Genomic DNA, 20,741 nt, shown 5'->3' on the forward strand with positions numbered 1-20,741 from the left:
AAGTCAATCATACAGGTTGAACAACATTAAGGTGAGTAGACAATGACAGAAGTTATGTTTTTTGGATGAACCATCCCTTTAGTTAAATAAATTAGCATCAAATGTCCTATTTTTATTTCTTTGAAAGATTACTTAGTGCCAAAAATTGTCACAGTGATAACCCTAGCTCTACTGCTTTGAAGGGAAACTTGAGGCTGCATTTGCGTGTGGTGGTACATTTGCTAGTAACATGTTTTCCTCCATCTCAGAGACAGAGCTGGACCTAACACGTGAATCCAGCAGCATCCAATGTTATTGTTTTTTCTCTTGCTGGATTCAAAGCTAACTGATGTGACAATAAAAAACATTCAAAGCTAATGTAAATGGTTTAATATGTACAATGGGGAAAAGCTAAATAAATGTTTGTATATTATCTAAATAAATTAACAAATTAAATTCACTCCCATTCACAGAGCCATTCTGAGCTCTTTTAGTTCAGTTTAGTAGAGATTTAGATGATAATTTTACATAATTTAGGAGGCTGTCTTGCTGAAAAGAAAGGATATTTAATATTCCTAATGAGATGACATCAGAAGATGAAGGGTTTTATATGACATGGTTCTAAATGGGTTTTGCAGAAGTCTGTGACACACACACACACACACACACACACACGTTGGGTTTTCGTGTTTTATGGGGACTTGTTATGGGAATGTTTTTTATACTGTACAAACTGTATATTCTGTCCCCCTACACTAACCCTACTCCTAAATCTACCCATCACAGAACATTTTCAAAACACTTCATTTAGTATGATTTATAAGCTGTTTTCCTCATGTAATTCATGAGGTGGTTATGTGGACCAAAAAATGTCCCCACAAGGACAAGTATTTCAGATATTGCCACTTTGTGGGGACATTTTGTCCCCATAACGTAGGGTTTACCAGGACCATACACACACACACACACACACACACACACACACACACACACACACACACACACACACACACACACACACACACACACACACACACACACACACACACACACACACACACACACACACACACACACACACACACACACACACACACACACACACACACACACACACACACACACACACACACACACACACAGACAGTGGGATAATGCATGTGCACTATGCGTGTTTCAGGCACAGAGTCCTTTGGGCTTTTCTCGTGCACTATAAATGGAGAAGAAAGAGATCAGACTCACAGAGCAGTCTTCAGGTGAGTAATGCTGCCCACGCTATAACCTAAAATCACCTAGTTCTAATCAAAAAGCTCCAGGCTGGTTTAAAGTACACAAACCCTCAAGGAACTCTTATTTTCAGTCTCTGTCAAAACACTTAAAATTGACTGCTATGACTGAATGTCTATCACAAGCGATGCAGATGCAAGTTTTAATGCCCACGCTGCAGGTTCATCCCACGACATGCAGATGAGCTGGAGTTAGATGTTGATGATCCATTATTCGTTGAGGAAGAGGAGGATGATTACTGGTACCGTGGGTACAATATGCGCACAGGGGCCAGGGGGATTTTCCCAGCGTACTACGCCCACGAGGTTGTTGGCCAAACAAAAGACCTGATGAGTAAGTATTTTAACAATACAATGTTTTTACAACATGTTTTTTTTATTCCCTGTGCTCATGCTTGAGGAGTCTGATAAAAAAAATACCCTTCTATTTTCCATTATTACTATTTTTTTAAATATTTTATAAAATTATTGTATTCTAAAGAGTACATATATATATATGTTAAAGACTTTTTGTAATTATTTAAGTGTTTTTCTAGTAAGCAATGTGTGACTGTTTTCTTTTTCTTTTCTATTTCTTTGGCCTTCACATCTGGTCTCTTTGTCAAAGCACTTGGTGATTCAGCATTGTCTGTATATATGTGTGTTTCCATAGCAATGAAGAGGAACCCTGCTTGGATGGAAAGCTTCCGAGTGCAGTTCCTGGGTTCGGTGGAGGTTCCTTATCACCAAGGCAACGGCATCTTGTGTGCTGCCATGCAGAAGGTACCGTAAACAGGACATTTATCAGTTTGTGCGTTACTTGTGTGAGATAATGAATGAATGCACAATGTTTTATCATGTGATGCAAAGCTGAACAAATGTGTTTGTGTTTGTCTTACAGATCGCAATGGCAAGGAAGAGGACGGTGCATCTTCATCCCCCATCTATTTGTGAGCTAGAAATAAGCATGCAGGGTGTGAAACTAGTCATGAGTTTGGATGATGAGTACGACCTTTCAGGGGAGGTGAGAGAGAGCTTGAGAAAAAGAGAGAGAAAACGTGCATGCAATCTTTTTTCTTTTCCTTTTTTGGCTCTGCCAGATATGACAATGGTCTTGGACTTTATACCCAATCAGCAGTCAGCTATGATTAAATTATTTTTGACATTTAATATAATTCCTCTTCTCCTTTCTTTTCATAGTTTGACAGATGTAGTCACTTCTTCCAAATGAAAAACATCTCCTTCTGTGGATGTCATCCTAAAAACAACTGGTAAACACAAACACACACACACACACACACACTTTTTTTGGGCGGTTAGTAATGGCACAAACTGTAGTAAATCAACTTGCGTGATTGATTTAAATACATATGCAATAAGGTCAGCCGTAAAAATAATTGTCTCCACGGCTTTTCAACACTAATTTTTCACTGCAAATTTTTGGGAAATCCTGGGAGTAGTTTTTTAATGCTAAAAAAGGGTTTGCGCTGGTGCAAGCTGTTAGTAAATCTGGCCCTTAGTATGATTTATAAGCTGTTTTCCTCATGGGGACATAAAAATGTCCCCACAAGGACAAGGATTTTGGATATTGCCATCTTTTGTCTCCGTAATGTAGGGTTTACCAGGCCACACACACACCGTAACACTTTCTACTACTTTTAGTAAGCCCCAAATAAGTCTTGGAAGATATTGCAGGTTTAATAACACTCACCCCTGTCTCTATGTGTCTTTCTGTAGTTATTTTGGTTTTATCACCAAGCACCCGATGCTGAACAGGTTTGCATGTCACGTCTTTGTCTCTCAGGACTCCATGAGACATGTAGCCGAGTGTGTGGGGTGAGTCTAAATCTCTTAAACGTCACGCTATAACATTCACAATGAACTTTTGAGACTGAGAATAGAGAGCCAAAAAGAAAAGAAAAGAGAAGTCAATGAGAGTGATTGGTCTCTGCTCCATTATCAGAGCACAGAACAGACTGCTGTGTGAATTATTAAAGCTTCTCTCTTTTGGAGCAGACAGGACATCTGAGTTATGGGCCTCAGATAGCTCTGCCACATTACATAATATGACCTCATGAACATATACATTATTTAACCTTATCATCGAGCAGAGAAATGGAGGAAAAAGTTTAAGAACAGAAACGAAATTAAGAAAAGTGAAGCTCATCACCCTACGCACATCTACAGACTCACAGCTTCTTGTTTTCTGTAGTGCTGTTGAAATTATAACTCACTTAGAAAAAAAGTGTCCTGCTATGTACAGTACATCACATTACGAAAATATATGGTTTGCCAACAGCATTTCACAATAATCCCACAGTTTATTGTGGGATTTTCGCTACATCTATGTTCTGATCACTTGTGTCTCTGTGTGCTTGTTTTAGACGGGCATTCCACGAGTACTACCAGGAGCACTTAGAATACGCCTGTCCTACCGAAGATATCTACCTTGAGTAGAGGAGGAAAAGGGTAACCATGGCAACTGCTGACAGATGTCTGTTCCTGGGCTTGGCCACTACGAGGCGCCTGGCAGCCTTCTCAAATGTAACATAGGCCCTCATCTCTTTATTCCCTTCCTCAGTTTCTCTTGTTCTCTCAACATGAACTGAGCTGAATACTCTACATAGGCTCTTAGTGGTCTGTCTATTTATTTAAATGTTTATCGATTCATTTATTCTCTTCACTGAGATGGATTGCCTGTTTATTTAACTTTTCTACTATATAATTAGGGACATGGTTAGGGGTGGAAACATTGGTTCAATTTCTTTTTTTATATATATAGTCCTGGTTTAGGAAAGGCGAAATATGACTTCACATGTTTGAATGCATGGCTTTGAGGGTTATGCTCACAAACACATAGGAGAAATCTAACAATGTCTAAAATCGAAAGGCAATGAAAGCTTTGAGTCTGAAGACCAGGATTGTTTGTATATATGTATTTGTCCGATTCTAATACATTGCTGTACTGGGTTTGTACTAAAAAAAGGACAGGGCAGTAGGACGTGACCTGTAAACATTGATAGGTCTACAGATTGTCTGTTCCAATGTAGTAGAAGGTTTAATGTATGTTTCTGATTTTATTGCAATGTAGATACTGTACATTTAGGGACAATTGTAGGTGAATACAGATGCTTCATTACATCACGGTAAGCAAGTATCCTGCTCCGTTTGTCTGCGAATGAAAAAGTGGGACGGATTGTAGGTAGGCAGGTTTGGTGTTGACGGACCTAGATATGGTTTGGTGAATGGTATGAAGTCAACATATTTGACCCCAAAATCACAATAACTAATTTGCCGTTGTGTCATTATTTGCATCCCAATTTAACACCTACAATTACTGTAATGCATCCGGATGTTTTAGTGTTGAGTTTGTTTATCATTTTCATTATTTTCACTGCCATTTTGGCATTATTTTCATCATAATTGATTACCCACAATGACTGGTATGCATTCAGATGTTTTAGTTTTGAGTATATTTTTACATTTATAGTCATTGATGATTCTTAGAAACTCTGTTCAATATTTTCAAATAAAATCAGCATGCAGTCGAGACTATGCTACAAATACTACTGGACCATAATGATTATATAATTAATATATTTAATAATATAATTAAAATATTAGTTAATACATTATTAATTAATATAACTATTGCTATATCATATTTTTCTTCTTTTTTTGCTTTACAGTAATGGAGGGTGTGGTTATGGAATGTGATAATTTTCATGAAACAATAATATAATTCTTCATTTTCTTAGTTCATAACAAAAAATAAATACAGTATATACATTCTTTTTATAATTATTTTTTTTCTCATTTAATTTTGGGGTGAAATATGACTCAGATATGTTTGACCGACTTTGTGCGATTCACCTAGTTGGCTATGCTACAGTCCTTTGGCCATTCAGTCAAATGATATTTCTCTAGCTTTCAAACCTGACAGCCTCTCTGCTACCACTGTCTGCTGTCTTGTACGATTGTCAGGTTGGGCTGACGCTTTTAGCTTTTAAGCCTGATATACAGTAGTCCACCTCTTATGCTTTGAACGTTAGCAGATAGATATTTCAGTGAGATGCAATGCTTATAGACACAGAGCAAAATGAGTAAAAAGACTGTCCCAGTTCATTAGGAAGCACATTGAATTCAGAAATAATTTCCCAATCAGTTTAACCAGATAATTTACATCTCAGGACAAATATTGCTTCATATTAGATTGAAAAAGAATAAAATACCTTGGTGAAGTTCTGTCCAGTGGTGGTCCACGGCTAATATATCAGCAATGAATAAGTGTATCTCAGTTATGTAGATGCCATGTGATTATGTAATAAGCTCAGGACATCAGAAACCAATCCTCCACTTTGTTTCAAGCTAGTCACAGACTCTCAGACTTCTAACAAGCCCTTGTCCTGACCTTGACCGCCACTGCTGAGACTGAACAGAGCAAATCCCCCTGCTGGCTTCATACAATAATTACCTCATTCAATCTGATGAAAGCAATCCAGGGCCATGCAACAGTTCACAATCAAAATCATGACGTGAAGACATTCAGTTAATATCGCAGGAAAATTTGTTGTGCAGTTTTCATTAAAAACGACTTGGTAGATCCAAGGTAAAATGTGCGGGACATGGATAGGTCAAAATGAAGTAATGACAGCATATTTACATTTACATCACAGTTTTTTCCATCACAGCCTGTCAGGTAATTTCCTGTTTTATTATTAAGAAGCGGAGGGCTGTGTTCAGAATGGAATATTGGCATACTACGCAAACATACTACTACTCATTAAATTGCACGTTTAATTCAGGTAACGATGAGTCAAGATTCATCAGTCTGTTAAAATAATCAAGGAGAGCAAAATCACAGCTGCTATTTCATATTCATTTGTCACACTGCATTGGGGGATTTTTAGTATCCTGTCATTTGTGCCGTCTTGTACGTATATTGCACATTTTGGCAAATGTAGTAGGTAATCTGAATTTCTTTTTCTATTGATACAGATAAAGTGCACACGCACAAAGTATACATGCTTTATACTAGCACGAGTAGTATGATAGTATGCTATTTTGAGCACAGCCCAACATTCCCTGCAAACATGACTGTATCTTCCAGCAGCCTGCAATCTGTTTTCACAGATATCCATTTATTTGTGACGGTGACGCTGTCACATAAGGAGTTTTATGTTTTCAATGTGACTTGTTTTTGGTTAGATTGCTGTAAATAATCTAGAGTCAGGGTTGCCATGCTGTGTCCTTTCTGTTGAGTATGTAATTGAGATAAATATGTAAATTTAAAAGAAATAATAAAAATAATAATGTTGATGATAACAATCTCACAACCAAAAGCCAACTGTGATGGGGTGAAAAGATATAAATAGCTTTTAATTAGTATTTGTATCTTTCCTTTATCTGCTTTACATTGGTATACATCTGTTGTTGGATGTGTGCTCACCATGTGCGGAATAACATGCAATCGCTGATGTTCCAACAGAACGCCGTGTCAATTAGATGTTCAAATCCTCATTCACAAAAAATCAAATGCCCCAAACCTTCATTCTTGGCATTTCATCATTGCATTTAATGGGTCAAATCAGCAGTTTCGTCTCATTTATGAGCGCAAATGTCAGTTATTTCAGTCAGAGCTCCCAATCCTCTGTTATGACTGTTACATTACATTTTGTGTGTTCATACAGTAAATAAATATCTTAAATATTTTAGCCTTCACTTTAGCAATTTGTAGTGACAAATTGGCTGTGAAACCCCTAACACATTCAGGCAGAGCATCTAATATTTCTACTTAAGCTTGGGTAGCTGAAATACAATTACAAGAAATGCAAAGTTCTGGACTTAAACTTACATAATTCAGTCCTTCACTGTATAACGGAAACAGCTTCAGTATGACAAAACTATGTATCTTGTATCTTTAAAAATGACAACTTGTAAAAAAAAAAATCAAACAAAAAAAATCTCACTGCCTTGTCATGGTTTTGGTCTTATGAATAAAATACTATATGCTTGATGTCACCAAGTGTTTCGGAGTTTTTTTTTTTGGCAAAGGTGAGACTTTGCCGCTTGTAGGACTGATGCTGACAACTGACAATCATGATTAATTCATTTAATATATCATATTTACTATATATATATATCAATGTTTTTTGGTGGGGAGGGCTTTTGAATTGTAAAAAGGTTGAAAACCACAGCTCTAGGTGATCAAAATAGCTTTAACTTTGCACTGTTTAATTAAACCATTCAGCAGTGTAAATATAATATGATATGATATGTAATTTAAAAGATGTTTAATTTGTATATTTTAATGATTAAAATTAGTTTTTCTATCTATACGTCCAAATAAATGGGAAGTCATTCAGCTAGTTAGGATATGTGTGACAAGGAGGAATAGAATATCTCAAGACCGGTGTTCTTTTAATTCCTTTTATTTCTAAAACGTAATGATTAAGATTAAGTGTTAAAAGCAGACTGATATCAAATTCATCTCAAAAGACCATATGAGATAAATTGGAGAGTAAACATTCATACATTTGTGCTTAAAAAAAAAAAAAAAAACACGTTCCATAACTGTCATGCATGAACATTTAGCTCCCTTATTCCCTTTGAAAACACCAGTCACTGCTATCATACTATCATGTAGTCACTTACAGTTACTGTCATGACAGTAGGGCTGGGTATCGTTCAAAATTTTTCGATATCGATACCGATACCTGGACTTCGATACCAGTTTCTGAACAATACTTTTTTTGATACCAATTTTATAAAATCAGATTACATTACATATTACCTAAAAAAAATATATTATAAAATCCTATTTTCGTGGTCGTGCTGGGATTCGGCAGTGTTCCGGCTGGCTGCCGCTTCCATTAAAGTGCAGAAGTGCAGCGGCAGCATTCGGGTTTAGGGGTGCAATTCGGAGTGCAGCATGGCTCGAGTGCAGAGTCTTGCCCTTTGCCAATCTCACTTTCACCAAACACCATAGAAGCCTCAAACTGCTCTTTGATGGTCTGAATTTGCTTGAGCACAGGATCCCATTCAGTACCATCAAGGTTATAGTTTTCTGAGGGGTCTGCCTCCAGGTTAAATAGTAAAGGAGGATCATGATACTTGAGGAAGGCCAGTAATGAGCAGTTGTTGTCTGGGGTGGTCTCACTGTGAGCTGCGCCTGAGTTATGGGGGAAAAGACGTATTAGAAATAAATAGGAAGGAAATGAGGTTTAAATAGGGAGCCTTAACAGATGGTGAACGTACCCCGTGTATAGTAATGGGCTTTGAAATTTTTCCATCTCACTGCAAACACGCTATACTTCTTACTTGGATCAGTGGGGTAGTAAAACATGGTCTGTCTTTTACTCTGAAACACAAATAACGTTTGCTTAACAACATTACATTTTGGCCCATTTTGGAGGTGTACACACAGTTTCAGATCTATTTGTCACTTATACATCCTTACCGAGGTAGTGAAATGTGCTTGAGGATATATTAATGCATAAACAAAAAAAAAAAGAAAAACAAAAAAAGATGTGCAACATAAAAGAAGGGTCTCGAGAACTGGTTTTAATGACCAGTCTCATCGCCAGAGCTCGTTCAGGGTAAAATAATCAAAGAATCCAGAGAAACAAAGTCACAATTTCCCCCAAAAAATGTAAGCAGCTGTTTTAAACATTGATGATAATAAGAAATGTTTCTTAAACAGAAAATCAGCATATTTGATTCATTTCTGAAGGATCATGTGACACTGAAGACTGGAGTAATGGCTTGCCATTTATCGGAATAAGGCGACGGCGAGGCGTGAACCGTCCGACGCGCATGGTATAATGCAGTCCTTGCATGGTATAATGCAGTCCTTGCACGCCGAAGCATGGTATAAACCCGCTTATACCATGGTTACTTACGAAATAAAGAAATATTTAATCAATTAATAATACTTTAATGTGTTTTAGAGTAAAAATCGTGAGGGTTTTTATTTATTAAGTCGAGCGCACTATTTAATATCTCCCGTATACAGGCGTTGCCAAACAACGTGGCCACAGCGACCCAACCGCAGCAGTTGATCAGTTAGTTTGAGCCAGCGCAATCATTTAGAACTGTCATCAGTCAAATTGACGGGACGCCTTTCCTAGGTGTACATTATCACTTTTTAACGGACACCCTGCAGCCAATCAGAATCGAGTATTCACCCAGACCATGGTATAATAATCAGTAATTAGGAGTTTGCTGAGGCAAAAGTCATAGTTAATAGTGAGAATTGGACCCTAAACTAAAGTGTGACCCAAAAAAATCTTACCAATCCCAAACTTTTGAACAGTGGTTAAAAATATATACAATATATAACTTCATTTTGATAATTTTGTCTCTTACCGGTCCTTTATTGAACAGGATGTCTGTCATGTCCACCCCGTCCAGCTGCACCTCGGGTAATGGAGCCCCAGCCAGTTTGGCAAAGGTGGGCAGAATATCCAAAGAGCTGGCCAGAGCACGGGTGACACCTTTGAATGATGGGAAAATATGTCAAATAAATGCCCTCCATTTAAAAAAAGTGTGGTATAATTCTTGTAGCTGAATGTATACGCCGGGCCGTTTATCTCTCAGCACCCGGTTGGATCAATCCAGGCCAATACGCGATGGCCGGCTCTCTCATTCCTCCTTCGTAAGTCGTGCCTTTGCCACATTTCATCAGTCCTGCGTTTCCCCCACGCGACTTCCGCATTAGCTCTGGCCTGGGAGCGCACACATATATAGATGTCACGGGACATGGAAACACTCATAAAAGAAGAAACACTTATACCACACCTACCCGTTGTCGCCAGTGAAGAAAATGAGAGTATTGTTGATCACACCTGTCTCCTCCAGAGTTTGCAGAATCTTCCCCACTGTGCCATCAAACTCCATCAAAGCATCACCGAACGGCCCACGGGGTGACTTACCTGCATAGTCTGCACCTGCATACTGAGGGTAGTGTGTGTGCTAGAAAGAGACCATGCAGAAAAGGTTGAGATAGTAAAAATCCCATTTATTTTGAAATATATTGTGTCAAACCTTCAAGAAACGCTTGCTATAAGCTCCGAGATTGTTAAATGATGGTTAACACTTCAGTGGAAACCTTTAGAAAATCAGTGTGACTTCCACTATTTTATTTATTTATTTAAATCATTTTAACTGCTGAATTCTTAATGAAAAACTACACTACCCACAATGCTTTCCATCTCTTTGGACCATCCAATCAGAAAAGTCACTGTTACCATGGAAAAGAGAAAAGTGCCAAGAGGTAATCAGCGACTGGCCACTCCCATGAAGCTTTGCAAGACAGAATCAAGCAAGTCGCCCTACAACCCAAACAACTTGTATACATTTTAATAATTTGCAAGAAACTTAAAAATAATTTGTATTTTATTTAAATTTTATATAATTGATTTTTATATTGCAGTTTTATATTAAATTACAAACAATGTGGTATCATGGGATGCCTTCATTAGATAATTTTAAAATTTCAGTAAACAGTTTCTTGACTCTTTACGTAAAGCATTTGTACCCAAAGTTGAAATTAAATTGATTAAAAATAACCATATAACAGATTCAATATTTCTGCAAAAATAAATACTTGTTTACATTTTTCAAAGAAAAATCATTATACTGTATGAATTGTATAGTATGCAATAAGCTACACCTTTTCAAACACACCTTTAGTCTAGTAAATAATCGAAAATTTTGGTGGTGTGAGAATATTGGTATTTTTAGAGACATACAAGCAATGAGCATAAAACATTACAAAAATGATTTGATTCAGATTCTTGACTTACATGTGAAGGATAGTACAAGAAGAAGGGGCTCTTATTTTGGACGGCCTCATTAATGAACTGAGACGCAAATTCGCTGTAAGCCTTCTCAAGCTGCAAGAAATCTGCGGGCTGCTGCTTGATATTCTCATTAAACATGAGAGGCACAGTTACCACACCCTGATCACAGTGGCCATAGCACTTCACATCTGGAGGAAAGCAGGTGAGATTCTGACAGGGACCCTTTGATACAGAGATAAAGGGATTTACCTTAAATATTATTATGCCATGATGAGAGAGATCAACAAAATGAACATTATCTTGCATTAAAATATATATTATAATAATGCAATGCAATTTCCAGATGAGACTGGAAATAATACAAGAAAACATAATTACCTGGTCATGCGAGTATGGGATTCCAAGATAATTGTCAAAGCCCTGTCTGGTGGGTAGGAAAGTGCCATTAAGTCCAACGCCCAGGTGCCATTTTCCGATCATGGCTGTTGTGTAACCCTGAGCCTTCAGGACCTCTGCGATAGTGGTCTCGTTGAGTGGGAGACCCCCTCTTGAGCCCGGATAGAGCACACCCGGATAGATCCCGGAACGAGTCTGGAATCGACCCGTCAGCAAGGCTGCCCTGGGCCAAAAAATAGTATGTAAGACAAACATTATTGCATATATGCTGCACAATTGTTGTCAGAATGAGGATAAATTGTAATCAGGTTGATATTGATTCATTCTTCACAAGGGAAATTAAAGGTCAAGTTGAGCACACTGCATATATCATGCAGTGTGCGGCGTATATACATTTTAACAAATTTAGATCATGGGTTTTCTTGCACACAAAAAATTCACATACTGTGCATAAATACTGTAGGCCTACTGGTAGTGTGTTTATGATTTTTTCGAACCAAAGTCTGTGAATATTAGCCTGTATTCTGGCGCCATCTTCTGTGCGAGACATTGCACGATCAATTATAGATTATGTAAAGTCGATAATGTAAAATATCTAATCAATTCTACAATAAATAAATTTTGATAGCATAAAAGTAAAAAACGAAACCAGTTCAGATCATTCTGAAATAACTGCGCGGGCTATATTAAGCTAAATATAATCATTTAAAATAACAATTACTTTTACAATAATTTATAATTAATATTCATAATTTCTCATTTTATAATTATAATACATATACAGATACCTGGAAGGTGATTCAAAAATCACCAAAAGCTCGTGTTCAAGTGAACGCATGAAAGTATTAGCATATGGATAATCGGCGGGATAACAGGTGGATTTGGCTTTACCTGGAGGGGCTGCACACGGGACTCGTGACGTAGAAGTCGGTAAAACGCAGCCCTTTCGCCGCTAGTCTGTCTAGATTCGGGGTGAGAGAGCTTGGGTGTCCAAAACACCCCAGATCACCGTAACCCAAATCATCGGCGAAAAGCAGAACAAAATTCGGCGGTGATGCACGAACACACTGAGCTGTGATCAAAGCAAGCAACGCGATTATACACGTCAAATCCATCATCTGTAACGCAGCTTACAAAAGCGTTATAATTTATACACCTATAAAACGTTAAGTATCATGACAATTCCCGCTTTGTTATTAGCTTCGGGTCATTTCTTCGCAGCTTTATCGCTGTGGAAGTCTCTCAGGTTTTTTCATTGTGAGTCATATGATCACTGACACGTGATCCGGCGAGAAGGGGCTGATGGGATATGTTGTTTTCTAGCCAGAGATGTGTAGTGCATCATGAAGTTTTCAGTGAATGGTTGTTTCGTGTGGAATGGATTATGGTTATTTTTATGTTTCCGTGGTATATATATATTTTTTTATCGAACTTTATATCGGAATATATCAAAGTGTACTTTCCTATGGCCTACATGATCAATAACATCGACAACTTTCTTAAAACATCTCTGAAAATGAGCGGCGTCTGCAGCAGCATGACGGTGAGTAAATATTAACATTATTTCAATTTTTTTGTGCGAGCTATGCCTCAGTTTACTGCAATTTAATGAGGAAAGAAACATTAGCACTACAAAAAACTGACACAATCTAAATAACTAATAAAATTAGGCAATTTTATGCAAATAAAGGCTTTAACCAGTGAGAAAAATCACGTGTTTATCAAATGGAATGCTTATTCCTATTATTTCACTGTATGAGAGAAATCGCATTTCAGCATTGAAATGTTTGAGAAATGCATTGGGATCCAAAGATTTGAGACCACATAGTGAAATGCATTTATTTTGCAAAATGTACTTGGCCTTATTTAGGCTACTACAGATTGTGTCATTACAGTTTTTTATTATTATTACTAACAGTTTGAGTGAAAAATAAATGTAAATTCTAATTTCAAGATGTCTTCTTCATTTTTGGTAGGCCCAATGTCCCCCTTTTGTATTTGTGACAGCCACACTCAAAATTACATGAATGTAATTTCATAAATACATCCAGCAATATTTGAGAATGTTTCAAAGAACATCTTTTGTGAAAATCTGACCTTTTAGTTACCAAGGAGTTGATTTGGCCAGTCATAAGTCTGACACACACACACACACACACACACACACACACACACACACACACACACACACACACACACACACACACACACACACACACACACACACACACACACACTTATTTATGTTAATCATATGGATAATGGATTTACAGTCTTAGTGTATTTGATCCCTCTGCACTTTTTAAATTTGTTTTTCAGGGTGCAAAAAGAAATATGAATATTCGGAAGAATTTAGTTGTTTTTAATTCTAAGTTTATTAAATTCGATGTTAAATCATACCCACCAAATGCAGGTGATAATCATGTCATAATCATCTACATCTTCATTTAGCTTACAGGTGGTGTTGAGCTACTGCACTGTTTTCATTGCCAGCAAGTGATGCTCTTGTTGTGTAGACGCATATATGACTCCTAAACTTTGTATTTTGAGCACAAAACACTGCTCTATCTGTATATGACTAGAAATGGACATCAGGTCGCAGTTCAGCCCTCTGCCACTGTGGGTAGCTGTTTCATAAGCGCTGGAATGAAGCTCACTGTAGTCTAGCAGGTGCACTAAAGCTGTGGCGATTGATAGGTTCGATCATTAATATCCCATTAGAGGCAGTGAGAGCAGGGGTGCAGTGTCCAGCCGCTGTCCTTTACATCGCCCTGCGCTTGCTTTGCTTGTGATACAACGTGACAATCAGTCAATTAAATGAACGGGGGATGAAATAGATTGCTCCACTAGCTGGAGGAGGTGAAAGTCAGTGGCGATTTTCAGGGAGAGAGGGAAATCTATCACGCTCTGCATTTGAATTGCTCTGCTTTCACAGTTCACACACACAGAAGCGAGAGGTGGGTGTTAGACACCTTTACCTCGAGCGCCAGACTTCAACAGGAGACATTACAAACATTACAAAATCAATGCGCTTAAATTAGGAAATGCCCAAAATGCGTGGACTTGTGAAATGAATTAACATAATGGTCTCCGCTCTCCCCAAATTATGTCCCCCACCCTCAATAACTCATGATTTTATTGAAGAACTTCTGGAATCACAAAATGAATCATGATTAATTCATTTAATATATCATATTGTTTGTTTTTTGGTGGGGAGGGCTTTTGAATATTGTGTTGGACAACAGGGCTTTGAGTCAGAAAGGTTGAGAAGCACTTCATTATTAAAACTGAATCAAATTATATCATCTGAAGGATCTTTTCACTGATTATACATGAGAAACTCAACTGGCATCTAAGCCTAGTTGTTTATTATGGCACTTTCACACAATTCTTAGTATAAAACGAATAGCTTTGTTGTTTTTGCTATACGTGAATGAAACCGTGTGACTTGTTGGGAGGTGTGCTGTTACTTTTTTTAATTCTTCAGATTTCTTTTTTTTTGCTTGTGGACCATAAAGCAAGTGAAAAACTCCTTAGATTTACATTGAAGGAGAACTTGAGCCATATCTAGAGACCAGAATATCTAAAGACCTGGTTGGACACTTTAGACTTTAGCCAGTACCTTACTACTTAGCAATGTGCTAAAAACTCTGTGATACTTAGCAACAGGATAGCAGTTCCTGGATTTTAATTTGAGGTAGCAGACAGGATGCAGAATAGTAATTTGATGAGCATAAATTGTAATTGGATGTAGAATTAAAATGACTTCATATGCCTGTAATATTTAACTAGAAAAAAAAAGATGGACTTAGAATTTCAACTTGACAAAGCCTGTTTTAATGTTGAATGTTTTTGAAGAAAAGTCTCCTATGCTCACAAAAGTGCATTTGTTTAATAAAAAAATATAACAATATTTTCTGTTTTAAGCTGAATTTTCAGCATAATTACTCCAGTCCTCAGTGTCACATGATCCATCAGAAATCATTCTGTTGATTTGCTGCTCAAGAAACATTTCTTATTATTATCAATGTTGAATTTTTTTGAAGTCTTACTGACATCAAACTTTTGAACAGTAGAGTATATTTCTTCATCATTTAATAAATTAACTTTTTTGGACCAGGGTGGAATAACACAGAACACAATGCATTGCCTCTGTTAAATTTCTTTCAATTGCATTACATTGCAATTCAAATTATTAGTATTCAGCTTCCTGTGAGGTGTGACCAAAATTCATATTCACACTCATGAACTGAAAGAAAGCCAATTGTTCAGTTCTGAATTATGCCCAGTCAGGGACGTAGCCAGAGATGTACAGTAGGCAGGGTTTTATAATCACAGAGGCCCCAAATTTGATCTATTTAGGGGTGTTCGGGGGTTCCTCCGAGAAAAAGCATTTTTCCTGATCTACGTGCATTTCAAGACTTTTGGCCAAAAGGCCAAAACATTTGGATAACAATTTGTCAGTGGGCAGTAGATTATTTATCAATATCTGCTCTTTCCTCATCTCTATCACTCTTTCTTTTTCTCTCAGTCTCCTTTTCTTCCCCTCTCTTCCCCTCCTAAAGCTAAGCTTTGACTGATAGTCTCTTCATTTTCATCTGTGTCAGTAAAGAAAGTAAACATGGGGTCAAATGATATTTAGTCTATATGTTTTATGAATCATTTTCATAGATAAGTTAATTTACAGAAGGCTTCCAGGAAAGCTATGCAACTAATTTGATTAAATTCATTCTCAATATTTACACATTCATTATTAATCTTATGCCTAATATGATGAGCACGACTTTGTTAATGTTGCCAGTCCCCTCACATTTAAAGTTTATTACATTACATAAATCACATAAATTATAGGCCTATTTTCAATTAAAAATGGCAAAATTAGACGAAAGTTGATTAGTTTCCCTGATTATTTTTGTCGGTCATTTAACATTTCTATCCTAACATAGCTGTCAAAGATGAAATGTTTAGTTTAGCTAGCTACTACTTACATCTTATCTCGCACTTTATAACTGTTAACTGAAGCGTTGCGCCAGTGTTGCCAGATTGGAAATGTCCAAGTATCGTACCAGAAGCTCAAAATTATCGTATTTGGAAGAAAATTATCGTACACGAGTCAACGACATGAAAATGACAGACATCCCAACCTGCACAAAGTCATTTCTGGTCATTTTCGGTTCTGATTCGGGAGTATAGATAAAGGCCCGCCCGCACTTACAATTGATTGGTTGGGTCCTTACATGCGCTTCGTGAGACAAACTAGCACACACACACAAGGTCTCTCGCTCCCTCTCTCTACACGTTCTTCCCCGGTAGACGTAGAATCCACAGCTAGATCAATGAGAAGCCCTATTACAACGACCATCATTTGAAGTGTCACACAGTTCTGAAATTATCGTACATTACAGGATTTTTTCCATTATTGATCGTACATCGTACAGAGGTCAAAATTATCGCACAAATACGATAATTATCGTACATCTGGCAACACTGCGTTGCGCTGGAATTCGCGGCACTCAGCAGCTTCTGTGAACAAATCCCGCCTACTTTGATTTGATTGGTCATCTCAAATATTTTGACATTGACGAGCGGCGATAGACCACAGAGGCAGCTCAAATGAAAAGATCTTGGTGCAGTAAAATATCCTTGCAGTACTAAAGTAGAGTTAACTGTATATTAGGCAATTATATAGGCCTACACCTTGGAAAAATACAGAGGTCCGGACCCCAGTGATCTTATAGCTGGCTACGGCCATTTTCACAGCCGTGTTTAGCAACAATATAGCAACGGCCTGCAACTAAATCCTCAGCGAGTTTTGCACAGTCAAACGCTTCTCACATTTTTGTTAAATATAAAAATCTACATATGATTTGAGTACTTATGCATTAAGGGGTGTGTTATCTGACGCTTCCCTCCTGGTCGGCTGTGTATAATGTTAAAGGGATCTGCACGTTGATAGATTGTTTTCATTTACCATTTAATTTTACATGCCCGTCTAGAGATGACCTACATTCAGCTCAACATGAGTGTGTGTGGTTTTAGATTAATGAAGGCAGGTGGAGAGCTAGCGAATGAGAAGGAAGGAGGGGAGGAATTGAAACCATGAGATGCTCTAAATGTCTCTCTCTTGCCCTTTGTTGAAATACTTTCTTTCTTTCACTCTCTCTCTTTCTTTCTCCTTCTCCACAACCACATACTCTCCTTTGCACGCCTGTTTGCTTCCACCCCAAGCAGTTTTTTTTGGGGTTTTGTTTATCAAAAAGACAATTATCTTTGCCCCAGTGACCGGCAGACATGTTAGATGACTTTAACTGAGTCTGGCTGTGTTCCTGCTGGCGAAGGTGGAGGTGGAGGAAGAGCAGGCCCTTACATCAGACCTGCGTCGCCACCGATACATTTGGCATGCTGCATTGATTCTTGGGAGTGTTAAATCCTGGCCTCAGTGTAGAAGTCAGCTTGAACAGCTGAGGGAGAGGATGCTATCTCATCTCACCATAGCCTATTACACAACCAAACTTTGGACACTTGACTTTTTTTTCCCTCCAGGTCGTCGTTTGATCTCGGATTTCATGTTAACGAGTTCATTAAGTAATTGTGAGCAGAGCAAATCTGACCTTTCAGATGCCTCAAGTATTAAAAATATGCCATTGCAAAAAAAAGTCTTCACATTTCACCAATGCAGGAAGTAAAGAGTGAAGATCAAAGATCAGCTGATGGTAATTTTCTGTAATGAGTCCGTGTCTGGTACTTCAGCAGCCATTTGCGTTGTATGTGGACGATTGAAACAAGCAGTGCTTTTGAGATTATCCTGCAGACCGATACTCATTAGTCTCGCAGAGTCACACGTTGACTATCAACATAACATCTGGTGCACTTTGCAGCTTTAGTCTGGCCAAAAAGCACCCACTTAATAAGAATCTGACTGGCATATATAATTACCAACCACAGATTTTTTTAATTAAAAATATATATATATATATATATTTTTAAATGTGACATTTAGGGGCAAGCATACTTGAAATTGATGATACCACAATAATAGACCGTCATGCAGCACATTACGTAAATAATAGCTCAGTAGTGTCTGCAAAAGATTGTGTGTCTCTTAAAGACCCCTTGTGGTGAAAATCAAGCTTTTAATGTTGTTTATATGTCCATGTGGTGTTTTTGATATGCTTTAAGACAAACCATGTGTAAATTCATAAGTCAACACCATTGCTGAGTATTTTCTCCTTAAAACTGCAGTGAACCAAAGACAGTCTCAAAAACGTGGTTTGAAACCGCCGGTGTTCCTTGCATCACAAACTACCTTATAACCAATCACGTCATTGTGCGGGTGGGCTTTAGCATATCATTAACTATTCTGCGAAGCAGGGGAGTCTCAAGAGAAGCCAGGTATATTTTTCTGTTGATATGAAAAATCATATACATTTAGCAATATAGCGGGTGAATTATGTATAGGATTATTATGTTATGATGAACTAAATGCCTTTCTCCCCTGATGTTCTAATTTGTTCAAAGCGTTTCTAAGGATACTGATTTTTAGAAGGCAGCTGTGTGTCTGAGTTGGCGAACGAGAACATGGTTTGTGTAACATTAGCAACACATTATTAGCTGATAACGTAGTCAAGCAAAATGCTAATCATTTTATTTTAAATACTGTTATGTGTCTGACGTTGTAGAGAGCTATACATAACAAGCATTACCATTCTGATACATCGACTTGTAGACGAGCCTGTATAATTCACTCTTCCACTTCTTCTGAATCAGTTGGTTCAAACATGTATATCTGAATTAAACCAGTTCCACTTGCCATTGTGCAGCGTTTACAATAGTAAAGTTGACCGGGTGGATCTCTGAGCTGGTGTGAATGAATGGAGGTGGGGCTAATTTGCATATTCATTGATCTGCATACTAAACGAAAGAGAGGGTATAGAGTTACATTCAAGCTATTTTCACATGATTTTTGTTGGTGTTATTTGGTGTTTAATGTTATTTTGGTGATCAAAGAGGAGTTTTAAGGTATACAATTATTGACTACAGGGGGACTTTAGAAAATCCAAATCCAAAGGTTTTCGTAGCTATCACAAAGAACCTTTAAAGGGGTCATATAATGGTACATGCACATTTACAAGTTGATTGTACTGAAATGTGTGTTGGCAGTGCCTGTACACAACCATCATATAATGATAAAAATTCATCCAGTGGTCTTTTTTTAATCTCCTTATATGTTTTCCCCCATCTCAAATTGAATTTCTATTTTTAATTAAGATTTTTAAAACTAATATTATTAAGAAGTTTAGAAGTATAACCAAGGCTGCATTTATTTGACCAAAATACAGTAAAAACAGTAGCCTAATATTTTGAAATATTACAATTTAAAATAACAGCTTTCTGTTATTTTAACTTTTTTTATAGTCTTCTATTTGAATACATTTTAAAATATAGGCTAATACATTCCTGTGATGCAAAGGTGAATTTTCAGCAGCATCACTCCACACTCCAGTCTTCAGTGTCACATGATCCTTCAAAAATCATTCTAATATGCTGATTTGTTGCTCAAGAAACATTTCTTATTATCAACGTTTAAAACAGTTGTGCCCTATGTAAACGCATCAAATTAGTAAGAGATGAACCATAACAGCCTATTAATTATACTGGGATACCGTTAGACCTATTAGTAGTCATTCAGGCAACCACCAACTAGTCAGTTTTTAAAATGTATACCCAGACCCAGCCAATCAGTTTGAAGCTTGCAGTTTTAAATCGCTCTTAGCATTATTGTGTGCATCAGACGTCTGTGGGCGTGCTGAGACTTACTACAGATGCTCATTAGTGAGTTAAAGTATGTCTGCTTGAGTTTTTATGCTTTGTTTCAGTTCTCTGTCTTTGATATGCTGTTTATTCTCTCAGAGCTCTCAGAGTTATTGATGGCATTTTCTGTAATCGTTAGTGTTGTAGTACTTGACCAGTCTTGGTCATGAGACTGGTCTCAAGACCATTTTTTAAAGGTCAAGGTCTTGTCTCAGTCCTAAATGCATTTGTATTCAGTCTTTTCTCTGTCTCAGACTAAGAGGACTATGTTTTGTATTTTAAGATGGGTCAAGACCACAACTGCGGGATATCACTAAATTGCTAGTGCATTGTATGATTGATCATTACTGTGATTGTATGTAAAACTTCTTGCTTCAAATACATCAATATCTTTTTTCAAATCAAATCATCTTTATTGTTACATTTGTCATTTTTTTTTTTTTTACTGCTGTGCCTGTTCATAAAACAATGCCGGATTGTGTCAAGT

The 20,741-nt window shown here is 37.4% G+C and overlaps 2 protein-coding genes across 2 annotated transcripts in view; one reads left to right on the forward strand and one right to left on the reverse strand.

Annotated features, from left to right (window-relative positions):
- Positions 1-3,701, forward strand: part of mapk8ip2 (mitogen-activated protein kinase 8 interacting protein 2) — a gene marked incomplete at both ends in the record, with an annotated part of 31,009 nt that extends 27,308 nt beyond the window's left edge. Inside the window, 7 exons of the mRNA XM_081371847.1 lie at positions 1,160-1,235; positions 1,427-1,599; positions 1,918-2,027; positions 2,146-2,268; positions 2,445-2,515; positions 2,982-3,080; positions 3,629-3,701. Coding sequence (XP_081227973.1) covers positions 1,160-1,235; positions 1,427-1,599; positions 1,918-2,027; positions 2,146-2,268; positions 2,445-2,515; positions 2,982-3,080; positions 3,629-3,701 — 725 coding nt within the window. The remainder of the gene's footprint in view (positions 1-1,159; positions 1,236-1,426; positions 1,600-1,917; positions 2,028-2,145; positions 2,269-2,444; positions 2,516-2,981; positions 3,081-3,628) is intronic.
- A 3,965-nt stretch (positions 3,702-7,666) lies between these two features.
- arsa (arylsulfatase A) lies at positions 7,667-12,729 on the reverse strand. The gene is made up of 8 exons (XM_081372009.1): positions 12,335-12,729; positions 11,426-11,666; positions 11,051-11,269; positions 10,048-10,217; positions 9,846-9,970; positions 9,612-9,739; positions 8,502-8,604; positions 7,667-8,415 (listed from the first exon to the last, which is right to left on the reverse strand). The coding sequence occupies exons 1-8, from the start codon at positions 12,559-12,561 to the stop codon at positions 8,117-8,119; spliced, it is 1,512 nt and encodes a 503-aa protein (XP_081228135.1). The 5' UTR covers positions 12,562-12,729; the 3' UTR covers positions 7,667-8,116.
- Between the last annotated feature and the right edge of the window lie 8,012 nt (positions 12,730-20,741).

The sequence above is a fragment of the Scardinius erythrophthalmus genome, assembly GCF_964197995.2.
Source record: "Scardinius erythrophthalmus genome assembly, chromosome: 8".
Taxonomy (NCBI): domain Eukaryota; kingdom Metazoa; phylum Chordata; class Actinopteri; order Cypriniformes; family Leuciscidae; genus Scardinius; species Scardinius erythrophthalmus.